The 18,708-nt window shown below is 44.5% G+C and overlaps 1 protein-coding gene across 1 annotated transcript in view; it reads right to left on the bottom strand.

Annotated features, from left to right (window-relative positions):
- Positions 1 to 18,708, bottom strand: part of nedd9 (neural precursor cell expressed, developmentally down-regulated 9) — a 36,017-nt gene that overhangs the window by 17,277 nt on the left and 32 nt on the right. Inside the window, exon 1 of the mRNA XM_061741233.1 lies at positions 18,547 to 18,708. This exon is cut by the window's right edge and continues 32 nt beyond it. Coding sequence (XP_061597217.1) covers positions 18,547 to 18,558 — 12 coding nt within the window. The 5' untranslated portion in view covers positions 18,559 to 18,708. The remainder of the gene's footprint in view (positions 1 to 18,546) is intronic.

The raw sequence follows: 18,708 nt of genomic DNA, 5'->3' as shown, positions 1-18,708 counted from the left end.
GGCATTTATCCCGATAACGATAAAAATGACGACAAAAAAAATACCAATTCAACTCCACCTTTTCAACTATAAATCTATCTCACTCTCTGATCCGCCATGTTTGTTACACAAAAACATCATCAACGGGAATTTATCCTTTTTTCTTTCTTTCTTTCTTTCTTTCTTTCTTTCTTTCTTTCTTTCTTTCTTTCTTTCTTTCTTTCTGGCTCATTTCTTTCTTTCTGGCTCATTTCTTTCTTTCTTTCTTTCTTTCTTTCTGGCTCATTTCTTTCTTTCTTTCTTTCTATATCCTGTTTTCTTTTTCTTTCTTTCTTTCTTTCTTTCTTTCTCTCTGGCTCATTTCTTTCTTTCTTTATCCTGTTTTCTTTCTTTCTTTCTTTCTTTCTTTCTTTCTTTCTTTCTTTCTTTCTTTCTTTCTTTCTTTCTTTCTTTCTTTCTTTCTTTCTTTCTTTCTTTCTTTCTTTCTTTCTTTCTTTCTTTCTTTCAGGCTCATTTCTTTCTGGCTCCCTTCCTTCCTTCCTTCCTTCCTTCCTTCCTTCCTTCCTTCCTTCCTCTCTTCCTTCCTTCCTTCCTTCCTTCCTTCCTTCCTTCCTTCCTTCCTTCCTTCCTTCCTTCCTTCCTTCCTTCCTTCCTTCCTTCCTTCACGTACGTTGTGCGTGGATTTAACGCAGAACCATAAATCAGCTTTACACAAAAACATCATCAACAGGAATTTATTGTTTTTACTGCGACATGACAAATTCTTACCGTGGGGAATTTTTTTGACGGTTTATCGTGAACGGTAAAATATCGCCCATTCCTAGTGTCCACCAGACTGGACCTGGACCAGAGACACCAGAGGAGACCAGAACCTTCTACACCAGCATGATGGAGACCAGACGACCGTCTCCAAGCAGGTCCATCAGAGTCAGATCATCCATCACCATTGGAACAAAGGTGGACCACCGAGGTGGACTTTAATCCATGGTTGGTACCAACAGGTTTCCTCAAATCTGTTTCTTCCGTTGTTTTTATTTGCAGCTCTTTAACGATGTGTCTCTTTTTTTATTCTTTATTTTAATTAATTTATCTGATGAACATTTCATAACAAATACACAACAACGAATCCAGCGGACACATAGCATCCTTCCATCCCATAAAAGCAGGTGCTGGTGTTTCTGTCCCCGGGTCTTGTGGACCGGTGCAGGATGCTCTCTAATAAACCTTTGACCTCATTAACGTCGGCCGTTTCCATCTGAGGCTCCGTAATGAAGCTGTTCCCTAACGACACCGGAGTTCAGGGCCAGAACCAGGTGGAGAGATGAACCTTCGTCATGGAGACTCACCATGGTCAAAAATCAATCGTTGTTAACTTGATCAAACGATCCATGACTGTTACTCTCTCAGAACCCCAGAACACAGATCAAACTGTGATTGATGAACCAAAGGATCAATAGCTGGCTTGTTCTGACACACCGTGTTTATGAGTTAATCAATAGCCTAACAAGCCCCGCCCACCTGATGTCAATCACAGCCTAGCCCTCTGACTTAGCTTTATGCTAATTGTGATGCTAATAAATATTACTTTACATTCGTTCTGATCAAATCTGTCCAAAAATCCTTATTTCGTGTCACTACTAGGGGTCCAGTGTTCAATGACCTCGTCAAACATGGCGCCAAAGCGATACAAACACTTGTCTTTTTTACATTTACTCTACATTTAAGTAAAAAAACAGGGAACTTATCAAGTGAATATTTCATCAAAGGAAGGAACTAATACCAACATGCTAAAACGATCAATGAGTGACGTGTCGTCAATCCGCTCCGGACCATCAGACCGACCAGCTAATATTACCGCAGGTAGCTAATAAACTAACGAACCTTTCCTATCATATTAGCGCCATTCGCCTCATTGTTGTCCTTGTTTTCCAAATGAGAATCGATAAGAACCGAATCAATTCCTTCAATTCCTGTCCCGAGTCGCTACGGAAAAAACTAAGAACCAGGATCGACGAAGCCGGAACCAGGACTGAGCTGAGTCCTCGGACCCTTTCAGACCAACCTGCAAACAACATGGACTAGTTCCTGTGAGGACTAGTTCCTGCATGGACTAGTTCCTGCATGGACTAGTTCCTGTGAGGACTAGTTCCTGCATGGACTAGTTCCTGCATGGACTCGTTTCTGCATGGACTAGTTCCTGCATGGACCAGTTCCTGCTTGGACTAGTTCTTGCGAGGACTTGTTGCCACATAGACTTCTTGGGAGGACCTGTTTCTGCGAGGACTAGTTCCCACCAGGACTTCATCCTGAAGCGGAGAAGTTAGCGCTTGTATGGAGCGGGGAAGGGGGAAATGGTCTTTGTTTGGTCCTCACTGATCGGTCCCTGGGGACCAAAGGCTGGCGGAGGAAGCCGGCGGTGGTTCCCGGCCTCGCCCTCCATCCCTGTCTAATGTTGACGTGCCCTTGAGCAAGTCACTTAATTCCTAATTGCTGCAAATGGAGCATGCATGGCATGAAACACTGAGAGAAAGGCTGCATTCATGGCCCGGTTCCTCCCCGGTTCCCCCCGGTCCACTGAACCCAGATGGTTGCTCTTAAACCCAGGAACTCTGATCTGACTCTGGATCCAGACCTGCAGGTCCTCTACAGACCACTAGGGTCCAGATCCAGACCTGCAGGTCCTCTACAGACCACTAGGGTCCAGATCCAGACCTGCAGGTCCTCTACAGACCACTAGGGTCCAGATCCAGACCTGCAGGTCCTCTACAGACCACTAGGGTCTGGATCCAGACCTGCAGGAGATTTTTTTCTCTTTTTTTCCCTATTTTTCCCTCTTTTTTTCCTTCTTTTTTCCTCTTTTTTCCCCCTTTTTTTCTTCTTTTTTTCCTCTTTTTTTCCCCTTTTTTCATTTTTTTTCTTCTTTTCCCTCTTTTTTCCTTCTTTTTTCCTTTTTTCTTCTTCTTTTTCCCCCTTTTTTCTTCTTTTTTTCCTTTTTTCTTCTTCTTTTTTCCTCTTTTTTTTCTTCCTTTTTTCCCTTTTTTCCTTCTTTTTTCCTATTTTTTCCTCTTTTTTTCCCCTCCTGCAGGTCCTCTACAGACCACTAGGGTCCAGATCCAGACCTGCAGTTCCACCTTCATGTTTAAATGTTCAACTTTATAGCAGTAATAAACATATTTAGAGTTTAGTTCCTGGTCTTCAGGAAGTAATCAGTAACACGCATGGACCATGATATGGTCGCTGGTTTCATCTCGGATCAGAACCGCTGGACAGGAAGTGCCCGTCTGGGAACTAAGCGTCGGAGGAACTCTGCCGGGACCAGAACTCTTTATCTGAATCTTTATCTGAATCTCTATCTGAATCTTTATCCGCGTTAATCCGCCGTTAATCTGCTTTAATCTCTGCAGAGTCATCTGATCAAACTCCTGTCAGCTGGAACCACCGGAACTGGACTGAACTGGGTTTCTGATGGGACCAGACGTTCTGGACCTGAAGGTTTGTGTGGACCAGGCTCAGCAGTTCTCAGGAGGGGCTGCTGGGTAGTTTAGGTCCAGGTCCACCCGGGTCCACACTGCTTTCAGAACAGCCAGATCCAGAGCAGAGGCCTCTGGAAACATCAGCTGCTAATTCTGTCTTTTACAACCGGGAACCAAACAACCTCCATCTGCCAGCTGAGTCATTAGGAAACGTCAGCTGGGGATTCTGGGAAAGTTTCCACCCGAGTGAGAGACGGAACGCAGGAATCCCGGAGACGTCAGGGAGGATCGAGAGGAGCGAGTGGGTCGACCCGAGTAGTCAAGACCAGGACCAGGACCAGAGAGTACCAAGACCAAGACTAGTTCAGATCCAGACCAAACCTAGTAATGTCCTGATCCTGCGTGATTGTAGAACATCAGTACTAGGGATGGGCGGTATGGACTAAAAAATGTATCACGATAATTTCCGGCATTTATCCCGATAACGATTAAAAAATACCAATTCAACTCCACCTTTTCAACTATAAATCTATCTCGATCTCAGATCCACCATGTTTGTTACACAAAAACATCATCAACGGGAATTTATCCTTCTTTCTTTCTTTCTTTCTTTCTTTCTTTCTTTCTTTCTTTCTTTCTTTCTTTCTTTCTTTCTTTCTTTCTTTCTTTCTTTCTTTCTTTCTTTCTTTCTTTCTTTCTTTCTTTCTTTCTGGCTCATTTCCTTCCTTCCTTCCTACCTTCTTTCCTCCTGCTCTCTCCTTCCCTCTTCCCTTCCTCTTTTCTCCCTTCCTTCCTCCTTTCCTTGTTTTCTCCCTTCTCCCCTTTTCTTCCTTCCTTCCTTCCTTCCTTCTTTTTTCCCTTCCTTCCTTCTTTTCTCCTGCTCTCCTTCCTTTTCTCCCTTCCTTCTTTCCTTCCTTCCTTCCTTCCTTCCTTCCTTCCTTCCTTCCTTCCTTCCTTCCTTCCTCCTGCTCTCTCCTTCCTTCTTTTCTTCCTCTTTCTTTTCTTCCTCCTTCCTTCCTTCCTTCCTTCCTTCCTTCCTTCCTTCCTTCCTTCCTTCCTTCCTTCCTTCCTTCCTTCCTTCCTTCCTTCCTTCCTTCCTTCCTTCCTTCCTTCCTTCCTTCCTTCCTTCACGTTGTGGATGTAACGCAGAACCATAAATCATTTTTACACAAAAACTTTATCAAAGGGAATTTATTGTTTTTACCTCGAGATTACACGATACATTCTTATCGTGAGGAATTTTTTGGACGGTATATCGTGAACGGTAAAATATCGCCCATTCCTAATCAGCTCCATCCTGGTTCAGCTAGTTTCCATATGAGCTTGTATTCAACTGCAGCACAATAACACAGAGAAGTGGATGATGATGTTGAACTCACTATAAATGTTTCCATCCATCAGCTGAGATCAGATATGTGTGGCGACTGCACTACCGCTATTTCTACACTATTGGAGGATTGACTCCAGTGCTTTTAAGGATTGACACGACTACTAACTAGTCCCAAAGTATCTACCAGAATAACCAGCCTCCAACACCCCCCTCCACCTCAGAAAAGTCATGAATAGTAAATATTACTTATTTAAATTGGACTGAATTTGGAGATGAAAACTGAATTCTAGATATTAAAGATTGAAAATACATTATTTACCATCATAGTAATCAGATTACACCGAATATCAGCATTAGGGATGGGCGGTATGGACTAAAAAAATGTATCACGATAATTTCTGGCATTTATCCCAATAACGATAAAAAAATACCAAAAACGTCATCAATAGGAATTTATCCTTCTTTCTTTCTTTCTTTCTTTCTTTCTTTCTTTCTTTCTTTCTTTCTTTCTTTCTTTCTTTCTTTCTTTCTTTCTTTCTTTCTTTCAGGCTCATTTCCTTCCTTCCTTCCTTCCTTCCTTCCTTCCTTCCTTCCTTCCTTCCTTCCTTCCTTCCTTCCTTCCTTCCTTCCTTCCTTCCTTCCTTCCTTCCTTCCTTCCTTCACGTACGTTGTGCGTGGATTTAACGCAAAACCATAAATCAGCTTTACACAAAAACATCTTCAACGGGAATTTATCATTTTTACCACGAGATGACAAATTCTTATCGTGAGGAATCTTTTTGACGGTATATCGTGAACGATAAAATATCGCCCATTCCTAATCAGCATCACTGAAATGGACCTGATGCTTAATCAATCACAAAGATATGCAAATATTATCCATATATTTATTCACACAAGGCCGTTATAAACACAAAACGGTAATTAAATACAGACACATGCAGATGCACCAAAACATTAAATCTGATGAAAAATACAAATAGTTTACAAAACTGTACATTAACAAGAGGAAGAACTGCTGAGACCAGATTCTGTCACCTTGGTATCTCACTTATCAGAGTCCGAGACCGAGACAAGACCAAGACCACAAGAAAATGGTCTGGAGACCAGAGGCCGGATTCACAAAACATTCTTAAGAAAAAAAATCTTCTTAAGTGTCATTTTTTTCTTAAGTTCAGTCTTAAGAAGAAAAAAGAGAAGAAGTCATATTCTCCAAAAAAGTTCTTAAGTATTTTCTCAACTTTCTTCTTAAGTTTCTTCTCAAGAAAAAACTTAAGAATAAATGGTATTCTTGAAATAAAAGTTCTAAAATTTGTTCTTGACTTTTTTCTTAACTTTAAGACAACCTTGACCTGTCTTAAAATTTCTTCTGTGAAAAGGTAAGCCTGAATGAAATGAATAATATATATAATTTTGTATACCAAGTACGTAGAGGTGCACTAAATAAAAACCCAAACATATGTAGCTTAATAAAATAAAATAAAATTCAATAGACTGATATGTTCATTTTAATACATTTATTAAAATTGCGACGGCTCTGATGTACAGGCTTACTGAATCGTTCATTAAGTATGCAGTATACAGTACATACTGATGCAGTATGTAGCATGTAGTACTTAGTATGCCATTTTGGACACAGCCATATTTTAAGAAGTTCTTAAGTAGGAAAAATAAGAAATTCGTAAGAAATGACAGTTCTTAAGACGGTTCTTAAGAAAATATCGAGGAATTGCACTTAAGAACTTTCTTATGAACTTCTTAATTTTAGATCTTAAGACATTTCTTAAGATCGTTCTTAAGAACATATTGGTGAATGTGGCCCCAGGACCGGTCTGGAGAACTACAGTCTAGCTCTCAGACTAGACCAGGGGTCTGCAACCCAAAATGTTGAAAGAGCCGTATTGGACCAAAAACACAAAAAACAAATATGTCTGGAGCCGCAAAAAATGAAAAGTCTTGTATAACTGGGGGAAGATTTTTTTTTTTCATTATGCACTTTGAGAAAAAAGTCGAAATGTTGAAAAAAAAGTTGAAATGTCGAGAAAAAAGTAAAAATTTTGCGAAAAAAGTCAAAATGTCAAGAAAAAAGTCAAAATTTCAAGAAAAAAGTTGAAATGTCGAGATTAATGTTGAAGTACAATCTCGAGAAAAAAGTTGAAATGTCGAGAAGAAAGTCGAAATGGCGAAATTAGAAAAGAAAAAAAGAGAAAAAAAGGAAAAAATAGAAAAAACAGAGGAAAAAATAAAAAAAGGGAGAAAAATGGAAAAAAAGAGAAAAAAAAGAAGAAAAAAGGGGGAAAAAAAGGTCAAACATTTTTGAAAAAGCTCCAGGAGCCACTAGGGCGGTGCTAAAGAGCCACATGCGGCTCCAGAGCCGCGGGTTGCCGACTCCTGGACTAGACCGAGGGCCTGAATGTGGTCGTACCTCCAACCACGTACCTCTAAAGAGGAACAAACACATCGCCGGCCTCACAGGTCACACGGGAAAAACCTAGAGACTGGAGGTCGGGTGGTTTACCCAGGTACCCCTCCCACCGGCGAGGGAAGCGGCGACCGCAGGGATTCCAGAGGAAGCAGTCAAACACACTTTCACGAGTTCTGGCCACGGTCTGGTTTTTCCTTGGGTGGGGGGGCAGACCTGCAGACGGGGCATCTGCAGATAATGAGCTGCAGATCTCCAGCCTGAACTCTCAGAGCCTCGTGTTGAGCTGTAAACACGACCTTTGGCTGTCGCCATAGCGATGCTGGCTGTCACAACAACCGGCGGTGGCGCCGCGCCTTTGAAGTCATGAAGAAGAAGTGTCTCTTTGTGGCGGGTGTTGGGTTTCTGGGGCGGGGGGGGGGGGGCACCCCGACATTCTGCTGCCTTTCTGTTTCTGCAGAGCTTTTATTTTGAAACTCATTTTATTTGGAAACCAACAGAGGTTCTAGTTTCTGGGTCGGGTCCAAACAGGAAATGCTCCGGTTCCTGCAGCTCAAGCAGTTTTGGTCGCCGCAGGTGATTCACACTTTTATCGGTTTATGTAACGTAATTAGAGCAATAAACAAACGTCTCATCAGGGTGTGAACCTGTGATTGGCAGCTGGAGCAACCGATGAGTCACAGCGTGTTAGATTCTGAGCTCAAGTCCTGGTTCCAGACCCGCTAGTCCTGATTTCAGTTCTACTAGTCCTGATTTCAGATCTACTAGTCCTGGTTTCAGATCTACTAGTCCTGGTTTCAGATCTACTAGTCCTGGTTTCAGCTCTACTAGTCCTGGTTTCAGCTCTACTAGTCCTGGTTCCAGCTCTACTAGTCCTGATTTCAGCTCCACTAGTCCTAGTTTGAGTTAGACTAGTCCTGGTTTCAGTTCTACTAGTCCTAGTTTCAGGTCTACTAGTCCTGGTTTCAGCTCTACTAGTCCTGGTTTCAGATCTACTAGTCCTGGTTCCAGCTCTACTAGTCCTGGTTTCAGTTCCACTAGTCCTGGTTTCAGTTCCACTAGTCCATGTTTCAGTTCTACTAGTCCATGTTTCAGTTCTACTAGTCCTGGTTTCAGATCTACTAGTCCTGGTTCCAGCTCTACTAGTCCTGATTTCAGTTCTACTAGTCCTGATTTCAGTTCTACTAGTCCTGGTTTCAGTTCTACTAGTCCTGGTTTCAGATCTACTAGTCCTGGTTTCAGTTCTACTAGTCCTGGTTTCAGTTCCACTAGTCCATGTTTCAGTTCTACTAGTCCATGTTTCAGTTCTACTAGTCCTGATTTCAGTTCTACTAGTCCATGTTTCAGTTCTACTAGTCCTGGTTTCAGATCTACTAGTCCTGGTTCCAGCTCTACTAGTCCTGATTTCAGTTCTACTAGTCCTGGTTTCAGTTCTACTAGTCCTGATTTCAGTTCTACTAGTCCTGATTTCAGTTCTACTAGTCCTGGTTTCAGTTCTACTAGTCCTGATTTCAGTTCTACTAGTCCTGGTTTCAGGTCTACTAGTCCTGGTTCCAGACCCAGGATAGCGACAGATACACGATCCGTTGCTATGGAAACCAAAGAATCATCGCCCTGATCTCTTCACATAGTTAATCGTCCTCTGAAATCATGAACCTGTTGAATAATAATCACAGTAAATGTCAACATCTCCGTGATCTGGAATCTTCAGGGCTGGAACGCCGGGTCCAGACTCACACCTGGATCAGAACCCGGCCCCCCTGCGCCCCCCCAGCCCCCAGACCGGGTCCACAAGCGTCTCGCCTAAACACAAACATTACAAACTCATTAAGTGGCGATCCCCCGCCCCCACCCCCCGACCTTTCCAGGATGAGAAACAGGCCTTTACGCAACGGCATCGCCCACTTTTACAGGGCCCCGCCCCCTTCTTCAGTAACGCCCCCCCGGGACCGGTTCTGACCCGCCCCCCCTCCGGGGAACCCATCAGCTTAATGATGATGATGGAGGGGGGGTTTGGACCAAACAACCTCAGCGATGCTAGACCAAACACAGGTCACCACGACAACGGGGCCCTCCCCTCCTGGACCCAAACAAACAACCTGCGGAGGACGGCCCGGCCTGGTTCCAGCTCTACTAGTCCTGGTTTAAGATCTACTAGTCCTGGTTGGAGGTCTACTAGTCCTGGTTCCAGCTCTACTAGTCCTGGTTTCAGTTCTACTAGTCCTGGTTTAAGATCCACTAGTCCTGGTTCGAGGTCTACTAGTCCTGGTTTCAGTTTTACTAGTCCTGGTTTAAGATCTACTAGTCCAGATTCCAGCTCTACTAGTCCTAGTTTCAGGTCTACTAGTCTACTAGTCCTGGTTTCAGTTCTACTAGTCCTGGTTTCAGTTCTACTAGTCCCGGTTTCGGCTCTACTAGTCCCGGTTTCAGTTCTACTAGTCCTGGTTTCAGTTCTACTAGTCCTGATTTCAGGTCTACTAGTCCAGATTCCTGCTCTACTAGTCCTAGTTTCAGGTCTACTAGTCTACTAGTCCTAGTTTCAGGTCTACTAGTCTACTAGTCCTAGTTTCAGTTCTACTAGTCCTGGTTTCAGTTCTACTAGTCCTGATTTCAGGTCTACTAGTCCAGATTCCTGCTCTACTAGTCCTAGTTTCAGGTCTACTAGTGTACTAGTCCTAGTTTCAGGTCTACTAGTCTACTAGTCCTAGTTTCAGTTCTACTAGTCCTAGTTTCAGGTCTACTAGTCTACTAGTCCTGGTTTCAGCTCTACTAGTCCAGATTCCAGCTCTACTAGTCCTGGTTTCAGTTCTACTAGCCCTGGTTTCAGGTCTGCTAGTCGCTAACGTCAGTTCTGACCCGCCCCCCCTCCGGGGAACCCATCAGCTTAATGATGATGATGGAGGGGGGGTTTGGACCAAACAACCTCAGCGATACTAGACCAAACACAGGTCGCCACGGCAACGGGGCCCTCCCCTCCTGGGCCCAAACAAACAACCTGCGGAGGACGGCCCGGCCCGGTTCGGCCCGCTCAGACAGCCGCGCTCGGCCTCATTTCACAGGGTTAAATATAGAAAATAATTATAGTGACGGCGGTAATGAGGAGCTGATGGCTGCTGGGCGCTGCTGCTCGCCGCTCGGCGCCGCTCCTGGGAGGGCGGCCCGCCGCGGGTGAAAGCCAGTTCAGATAAATGGGCCGTGTGAAGGTTCTGGTAGGACGGGCCCGGGGGCTTTTCAGAGCTCTCAGAGGCCCGGTTCGAGGGGAGCGGGGCAGAACCGAGCCCTGCTTACATCACAGCCGGCCGGCCAGCGAGGCCCCGCCCTTTCTGAGGTCACCGACCCGGACCCCTCCCCCCCCCCGCCCTGAGACCACAACAGGAAGTGACGCTCCGCCGCGGCCTCGGCAGGAGGATCGGGTTCAAACAGGCGCGGTGACAGAAGCGCGTCAGTCGGGAGTTTCCTGGAATCACAGATCTCCATGGAAACGAAGCTGCAGCCAATAATCAATAATCCATGAGTCAGTCCCACGACTCTTCTGGGTGTTTCCTACGGACCACTAGGGACCGGATCTGGACCTGGGGTTCCACTACCGACCACTAGGGTTCCAGGTTCAAATGTCCAACATTTACAGTCTGGTACCAGAACAGAGGTGTCAAAAGTATTCACATTCATTACTCAGGTAGAAGTATAGATACTAGAGTTTAGAAATACTCCTGTAGAAGTTGAAGTATCAACTCAAGTTTTTTACTCAAGTAAAAGTATAAAAGTACTGGTTTCAAAACTACTTAAAGTATAAAAGTAAAAGTAATGTAAGGGGGAAAAAGCCATTAAGGACAAAAGCCATTGAAAATGAATGCATCTTAGTATGCAAATATATTAAAGAACCATATATGTGTACTATTGAGCATTAACATGTGTTTCAGAGAGTTATCATTAATCCTAACCTTTATTGGAATGTACATCCAAGTTTAGTTGCAGGAATCTGAGGGAACGGATGTAAGAACAAAACTGGACAAGAACATCTGAAACAACCACAACCAAATTCACTCTATCCGGATGGAGCAATTTAACTGGATAGTTTTTGCTTAAAGGCCAAAATGAAATAGAGTAACGAGGCTGTTTTTAAAATGTAAGGAGTAAAAAGTACAGATAATTGCGTGAAAATGTAAGGAGTAAAAGTAAAAAGTAATCTGAAAAATAATTACTCCAGTGAAGTATAGATAACCAAAATTTCTACTTAAGTAAGGTAACAAAGTATTTGTACTTCGTTACTTGACACCTCTGTACCAGAACCAGTTTTGGTTTCCATGGTTACAGCTAGGAGGAGTCCGTTCCAACACATGGTGCCGTCCTGGAACTGGAGCAGGAACTGGTTCTGAACCAGCAGTTCCAAGTGAGTCCGACCACCAGAGACCAGAGCCCAGAGACTAGAGACCAGGGACCGGTCTGGACCTGGTCAGGTGACCAGAAACAGGCCGTCTCCCACGGCCCCCCAGACCTGCTTAGCGGCTGCGACAGGAAATGACCTCATCCTGGTTCCTTCACCTCCCTGTCTCGTCATCGCTCTCTCACATAACCTGAGACGACACAGACCCCCACCCCCCCAAGCGGGGGGGGCGTGAGAGCGCGGCGGTTACCCCCGGCGACCGACGCTAATCCCTCGTGTGAACTTCACGGTATCTCTGCAGCGCAGGAAAAGCTGATGCGACTCGCTGTCGCCACGATTTCACGCCGCCGAAGATGAGCCGCCGAGGCGGGAACCCCCCCGTCCCCGAGTCCCCCCCCCCACGGCTGCCAGGAACCGTGTTGTTGGGGCTGCGACCGACATTCGGTACCTCAGAGACCTCTGACAGCAGAATGAAGAAAAGGTGCTAATTTATCGACAGATGAAGAAGAAACTGTCAATCACAGCTAGCAACTTTAGCCTGACTGACGCTAATCTACAATGTTTATTTTATTGTTTACGTTTTTTCCGTCCAAATCCATCCAATCGTCCTCATTTCAGGTCAGAAAACTGAAACGACCTCTCAGACTAAAGATCCACATGAAACCAGGACTAGTAGAACTGAAACCAGGACTAGTAGAACTGAAACCAGGACTAGTAGAATTGAAACCAGGACTAGTAGAACTGAAACCAGGACTAGTAGAACTGAAACCAGGACTAGTAGACCTGAAACCAGGACTAGTAGACCTGAAACCAGGACTAGTAGAACTGAAACCAGGACTAGTAGAGCTTAAACCAGGACTAGTAGAGATGAAACCAGGACTAGTAGATCTGAAACCAGGACTAGTAGATCTGAAACCAGGACTAGTAGAACTGAAACCAGGACTAGTAGAGAATCAGGACTAGTAGAACTGAAACCAGGACTAGTAGAACTAAAACCAGGACTAGTAGAACTGAAACCAGGACTAGTAGATCTGAAACCAGGACTAGTAGAACTGAAACCAGGACTAGTAGACCTGAATCCAGGACTAGTAGAACTGAAACCAGGACTAGTAGAGCTGAAACCAGGACTAGTAGAACTGAAACCAGGACTAGTAGATCTGAAACCAGGACTAGTAGACCTGAAACCAGGACTAGTAGAACTGAAACCAGGACTAGTAGAACTGGAACCAGGACTAGTAGACCTGAAACCAGGACTAGTAGAACTGGAACCAGGACTAGTAGAACTGAAACCAGGACTAGTAGAGCTGAAACCAGGACTAGTGGAGCTGAAACAGGACCCCCCGGCAGGACTACTTCCTTCAGGAGGAGGAATGTGGACATGACTGCATCCGTCCCCTGGACCGTCTGGGTCTGAGGAATCACCCCCTCAACCTCTTTCACATGTTAATGACCATAACAGTCCGGGAGGGGCCGGGGGACAGGGAGGGCTACCCCAACCGCCCCCCCGCCCACAATCCTGCGCGTGAAGGAACGTCGAGTTTGAGCGGGTCACATGACCCGGGGGGAGACCCTGGAACCAAACTGGTGCCAGGTCTCAGGGGCGTAACCAGGGAAACCGGGGGTTTTCCCCTCAAGGGGGGGTGCAAGGTCTAAACCTGGAGGAAGGGCAGAGGTGGGTAGAGGAGCCAAAAATTGTACTCAAGTAAAAGTACTGTTACTTCAGAATGATATGACTCAAGTAGAAGTAAAAAGTAGTCATCCAAATAATTACTTGAGTAAAAGTAAAAAACTACTTGGTGAAAAAACTACTCAAGTACTGAGTAACTGTTGAGTAACGTCTGATTTATTTTTTTAACACAACCATTCAAACAGACAAAAGTACAAAATAATCATCTTCTGGCAAATTAAATCAATAAAATAATACAATAAAATAAAATTAATAAAAAATAGCTTAAATTAAAATAATCTTAAAGTAAATTCAAGTACTTCAATCCTGTAACTTTTGCACAGACTCATATCCGGCACTTTACAAACCTCATTGTACATTTCTGTCTATACTTTTTACCTATCCTAAGTTCCTAAGTCACTTTTGTACAGACTCACCCGGCACTTTAAAACCTCATTTTGTACATTTCTGGTCTACATTTTATTTTACTGTTTATACTTTTTATTGTTTATACATTTCATTTTATTTTATCTCTTATATATATGTTTTTATATTTGTATTGTGTTGCACCAATCCCCAAAACAAATTCCTCGTGTGAAAACTTGGCAATAAACGCTTTTCTGATTCTGATTCTGATTCAATAAATAATAAAATAAATAAAATAATAACAGAATAAAAAAATAAATTAAGCACAAGTGGCACAAAATGTCAAGCCTTTGTACTTTTCTTTTTTAACCAGGCAGAACTAGAACAAGCCCATGAACTCGTAGAAACTCTGTGTGTGTTTGAGTCTGTGTAAATGTGACAAAACATGCAAAAACAAACATTTTCCCCAAAGAATCACCCAGTGATGTCATGAGATTGACGCGTACGCGGATAAAAGGGATAAAAGAAAAGTAACAGCTCAACGTGGCCTAATGTAGCGGAGTAAGAGTAACAGTTTCTTCTTCACAAATCTACTCAAGTAAAAGTACAAGGTATAGTGATTCAAAACTACTCCTAAAAGTACAAAATTCACCAAAACGTACTCAAGTAAATGTAACTCGTTACTATCCAGCTCTGAGGAAGGGGGGGTCTGAAGCAGTCTGAGCAGGAGCAGGTCTCCTGCAACGCTCCCGTTCTCACGAAGCCCCCCCCACTACTCCCAAACTCTGTTTGCCCTCTCTTCCCCCCAACTTCCTCTCTCTTTCACTTCAGCCGGGCCTTTCAGCATCCCAGCCCCCCCTCCTTCTCAGAACAATGCCGGCGGCCCGAACCCGTGAAGGAGGAAAACACAAACGGTTCTGGCCCCGGCTGATCCCCCCAACTCCCCCCCCCCCTCTCGCTGCGGCGGCGCTGCTATTTCTGCAGCTCTGACATCCTTACAAAGGAATGAGCTACAAAGCTGAGGAATTCCTGGGGCGTCTGCCTCGCGAGCCGAGACTCCAACCCGGGACCGGCCCCCCTGGACCAGATCGGATCAGGACCGGGCCCAGAGCGTCACTCAGAATCTCTGCCGTCGTCATCGGGTGCTCGGCGGTATCGGATCGGGTTTGTTTAGAAGTTTGTAAAAAAGTTTGTATCTTCCGGTAACCACGGCAACAGACCCTTGGCTGAAGAAGGCGTCACTCGGCGACCTGAGATCCAAGTCTGGCCCGATCCAGAGTGATTCACTAGGACTAGTCTGGAACCAGGAGTAGTAGAACTGAAACCAGGACTAGTAGAACTGAACCAGGACTAGTAGAGCTGAAACCAGGACTAGTAGAACTGAACCAGGACTAGTAGAACTGAAACCAGGACTAGTAGAACTGAAACCAGGACTAGTAGAACTGAAACTAGGACTAGTAGACCTGAAACCAGGACTAGTAGAACTGAAACTAGGACTAGTAGAACTGAAACCAGGACTAGTAGAACTGAAACTAGGACTAGTAGAACTGAAACCAGGACTAGTAAAGCTGAAACCAGGACTAGTACAGCTGAAACCAGGACTAGTAAACTGAAACCAGGACTAGTAGAACTGAAACTAGGACTAGTAGAACTGAAACTAGGACTAGTAGACCTGAAACCAGGACTAGTAGAACTGGAACCAGGACTAGTAGAGAACGAGGACTAGTGGAGCTAAAACCAGGACTAGTAGACCTGAAACTAGGACTAGTAGAGCTGAAACCAGGACTAGTAGAACTGAAACCAGGACTAGTAGAACTGAACCAGGACTAGTAGAGCTGAAACCAGGACTAGAACCAGGACTAGTAGAACTGAAACCAGGACTAGTAGAGAACCAGGACTAGTAGAACTGAAAACAGGACTAGTAGAGCTGAAACCAGGACTAGTAGAGCTGAAACCAGGACTAGTAGAATTGAAACCAGGACTAGTAGAAACCAGGACTAGTAGACCTGAAACCAGGACTAGTAGAACTGAAACCAGGACTAGTAGAACTGAAACCAGGACTAGTAGAGCTGAAACCAGGACTAGTAGAATTGAAACCAGGACTAGTAGACCTGAAACCAGGACTAGTAGAACTGAAACCAGGACTAGTAGATCTGAAACCAGGACTAGTCTAACTAAAACCAGGACTAGTAGAACTGGAACCAGGACTAGTAGATCTGAAACCAGGACTAGTCTAACTAAAACCAGGACTAGTAGAACTGGAACCAGGACTAGTAGAACTGAAACCAGGACTAGTAGAACTGGAACCAGGACTAGTAGAACTGAAACCAGGACTAGTAGAGAACCAGGACTAGTAGAGCTTAAACCAGGACTAGTAGAGCTGAAACAGGGACTAGTCATGTGACTTACTCCGGGTCCGAGTTGCACCTGAACACCTGCCGGAGGCCCGGCTGACCGCGGCCAGGCGGCCTCGTAAAAGCGTCAGCTGGAACCCGGCGGCGCCGTAAATAACCGGACCCAGTAAACCTGAACACCGGCTGGAACCCGACTTCAAAGCCCCGCCGCGCAGTCGCCGGTTGCGTAACGCAGGCGCGGCTATTAATAAGCAACGTGCGGCGTTGGCCGTGACCTCGGGGTGACCCCGCCTGCTGGAGGTGGACGGGACCTGCTGGGGGGGGGGTTACCATGGAGACGTCGCCATGGAGACCTGCCGTCATCGGCTGATTGCTGGTCTCCAGGCAGGACGGTGAGGTGTGAGTCGCCCACGGAGACGGTGTAATTACCGGGCGAGCCGTCGGCCTCGTCACCCGTGGGTGTTAAATCAACACACGGAGACCAAAACGTTGTACTTTATACTTTAAGATCCGGCCCCCGGTGGTCGGGGGAGGAACTGCAGCGCTCCAACTACCGGGCCGCCTTGAACCCGGCGCCAGGATCCAATCTGGTTAAATATCATCTCATCTCATTAAACACTAAACGATGAGGCTCGTCTGCAGCAGCCGTCGCCATGGCAACCCATCAGTGACGGACGAGCCAGTTTGATAAGGACGTAGTACGTGACAGATACGAGATATGTGTTACATAAAAACAAGAACTGGGAGATAAGGGAGATAATTTATCAGGAATGTTTTTATTTTAAGTCGCTAGTTTGAATCTGTTTTTTCTTTTTCAAACGCAAAAATGTTAACTGGAGACATCAATTCCAGCATCTCAAATCCCGATGAACCGACAGAAAACAAACATCTTCTTAAACCTCCGGTGGAGTAAACGACACAAGAAAGTGTTCAAACAGACTTTTATGTTCAGGAAGTCTTTCCCTGGTCTTTTATAGATGTTTTTATTGTCTCTGTGCTTTTATGATTTTACTACTTTGTATCTGTAGCACTTTGAGATTATTTTATGAAGTGCTTTACAAATAAAATGTATTATTATTATTATTCAAACGCAGGAATATGTTAAAATACTCATTTTTGCTCCGGTCTGGCTCTCCGGTACAGATCGTACCGGAGGGATTGGCTGCAGGGTGTGTTTGGGATGGGTTTCCTCATCTCCACCAAGATGACGGCAGAATTACTAATAACAAACTTGGATCAACACGTTTTTACTGTAAAAAAAAACACCATTGTTGTTGCTCCGCCCACTTCGGGGTGCTCCCCCTTCTCTGATTGGTTCTTCATTCATATCCAGCGGCAGCGGTTTCTCATCTCCAGTAAATCAAACTTTGACCCATAATTACCAGGCGTCCAAATGTCGTTGCCATGACTACCGCCCGGACCTGCGCGTTATCTGTGTGGGCGCTAAGCGACGCGTCCAGCAGGAAGCAGCGGCGAGTCAACAACATGTTTTTATCTAAAAGTCTGAAGAAATATTTTTTTTTTCCTTAATCTTTCCTGAGATATGATATTTTTTGACACTTTACGACAGGGGTCTTCAACCGGGGGTCCGTGACCCCTAGGGGGGCTGCGGAGGTACTGCAGGGGGTCCTCCAACTTAATAAGAAATAAAGGCAATTTTAACCAAAATAATTTGTGAGAGTTAAAAAATAAAAATAAAAAATAAAATATATATATAGGCTATATATATATATATATATATATATATATATATATATATATATATATATATATATATGATTGAGAAAACTCCATTAACAGGCGATAATAATCTACTTTTGACAATAACTATTTAGTCTACAACGCATACTGTAAATGATTCCCCTGACATGTGACTAATGTCAACTTTAGAGCGGAAAAACAAGCGAGCTAGCTGTTTAAAAAAAGAAAATTTGCTTGCGAAATTGACTTGGCTATTTCATATTTAACGCTAGTTAGACCTGATGGATAAATTTGTGACAATAACAAAGCATAAAGCTGGAGATTGTAAAGTTAGAGCTCGACCTAACATTACTCCTCCCACGCCTGACGAGGCCAAAGTTTAATCAACCATAAACACATGTAGGCTAATAACCCAGTCAGGAATTGCCTAATAAGGTGTTATAAGCAGAATAAAACACATTCAAAAGTTATTATAAACCAGGCTTAAAACTTGACACATTAAAAAAAAAGGTAAAAAATAAGAATTACAAGTCCCTGCTCTGGTTTTCTCTCATCCAAGGATCCCTGGGCTAAAAAAGGCTGTTTTCTGGTGTTTATTTCAGGGTTTGGCTCAACACTGCCCCCTCTGGCCTCCAGTGGTATCACTGGGACCCCGGGGGGGTTCGGGGGTACCGGGGCAGCAAACTGGCCCACTTTTCCCCTCTCTACGCCCCTGACTGAATCGTGACAGCACCTTCAAACTAAAGCGTTCCTCTTTTTTGAAGAAGAAAATCATTTCCTTCAGTGAGCGTGAGGCGAGGCGGCATCATCAACTCCTCCACGTCAACTCCTTCCTCCGTCTGAGGAAACAGCAGCAGCAGAAAGTACTTACTTTGTATTTCATCCTGCTGCTTCTCTCCGCGACTCCAGGGGAAAAGTGATCCGCTTTTACGGCGCCGAGGAGAGACACATCCACAGGAGAAAAAAAAGGAGAAGTTTAACTCTGATTAACGGTCCATCCGGAGCCTCGTACGCGGTAGAAAAGGCGCAGAAA

The sequence above is a fragment of the Cololabis saira genome, chromosome 15 (assembly GCF_033807715.1).
Source record: "Cololabis saira isolate AMF1-May2022 chromosome 15, fColSai1.1, whole genome shotgun sequence".
Classification (NCBI taxonomy): domain Eukaryota; kingdom Metazoa; phylum Chordata; class Actinopteri; order Beloniformes; family Belonidae; genus Cololabis; species Cololabis saira.
This window is presented reverse-complemented; position numbering and strand designations above follow the sequence as displayed.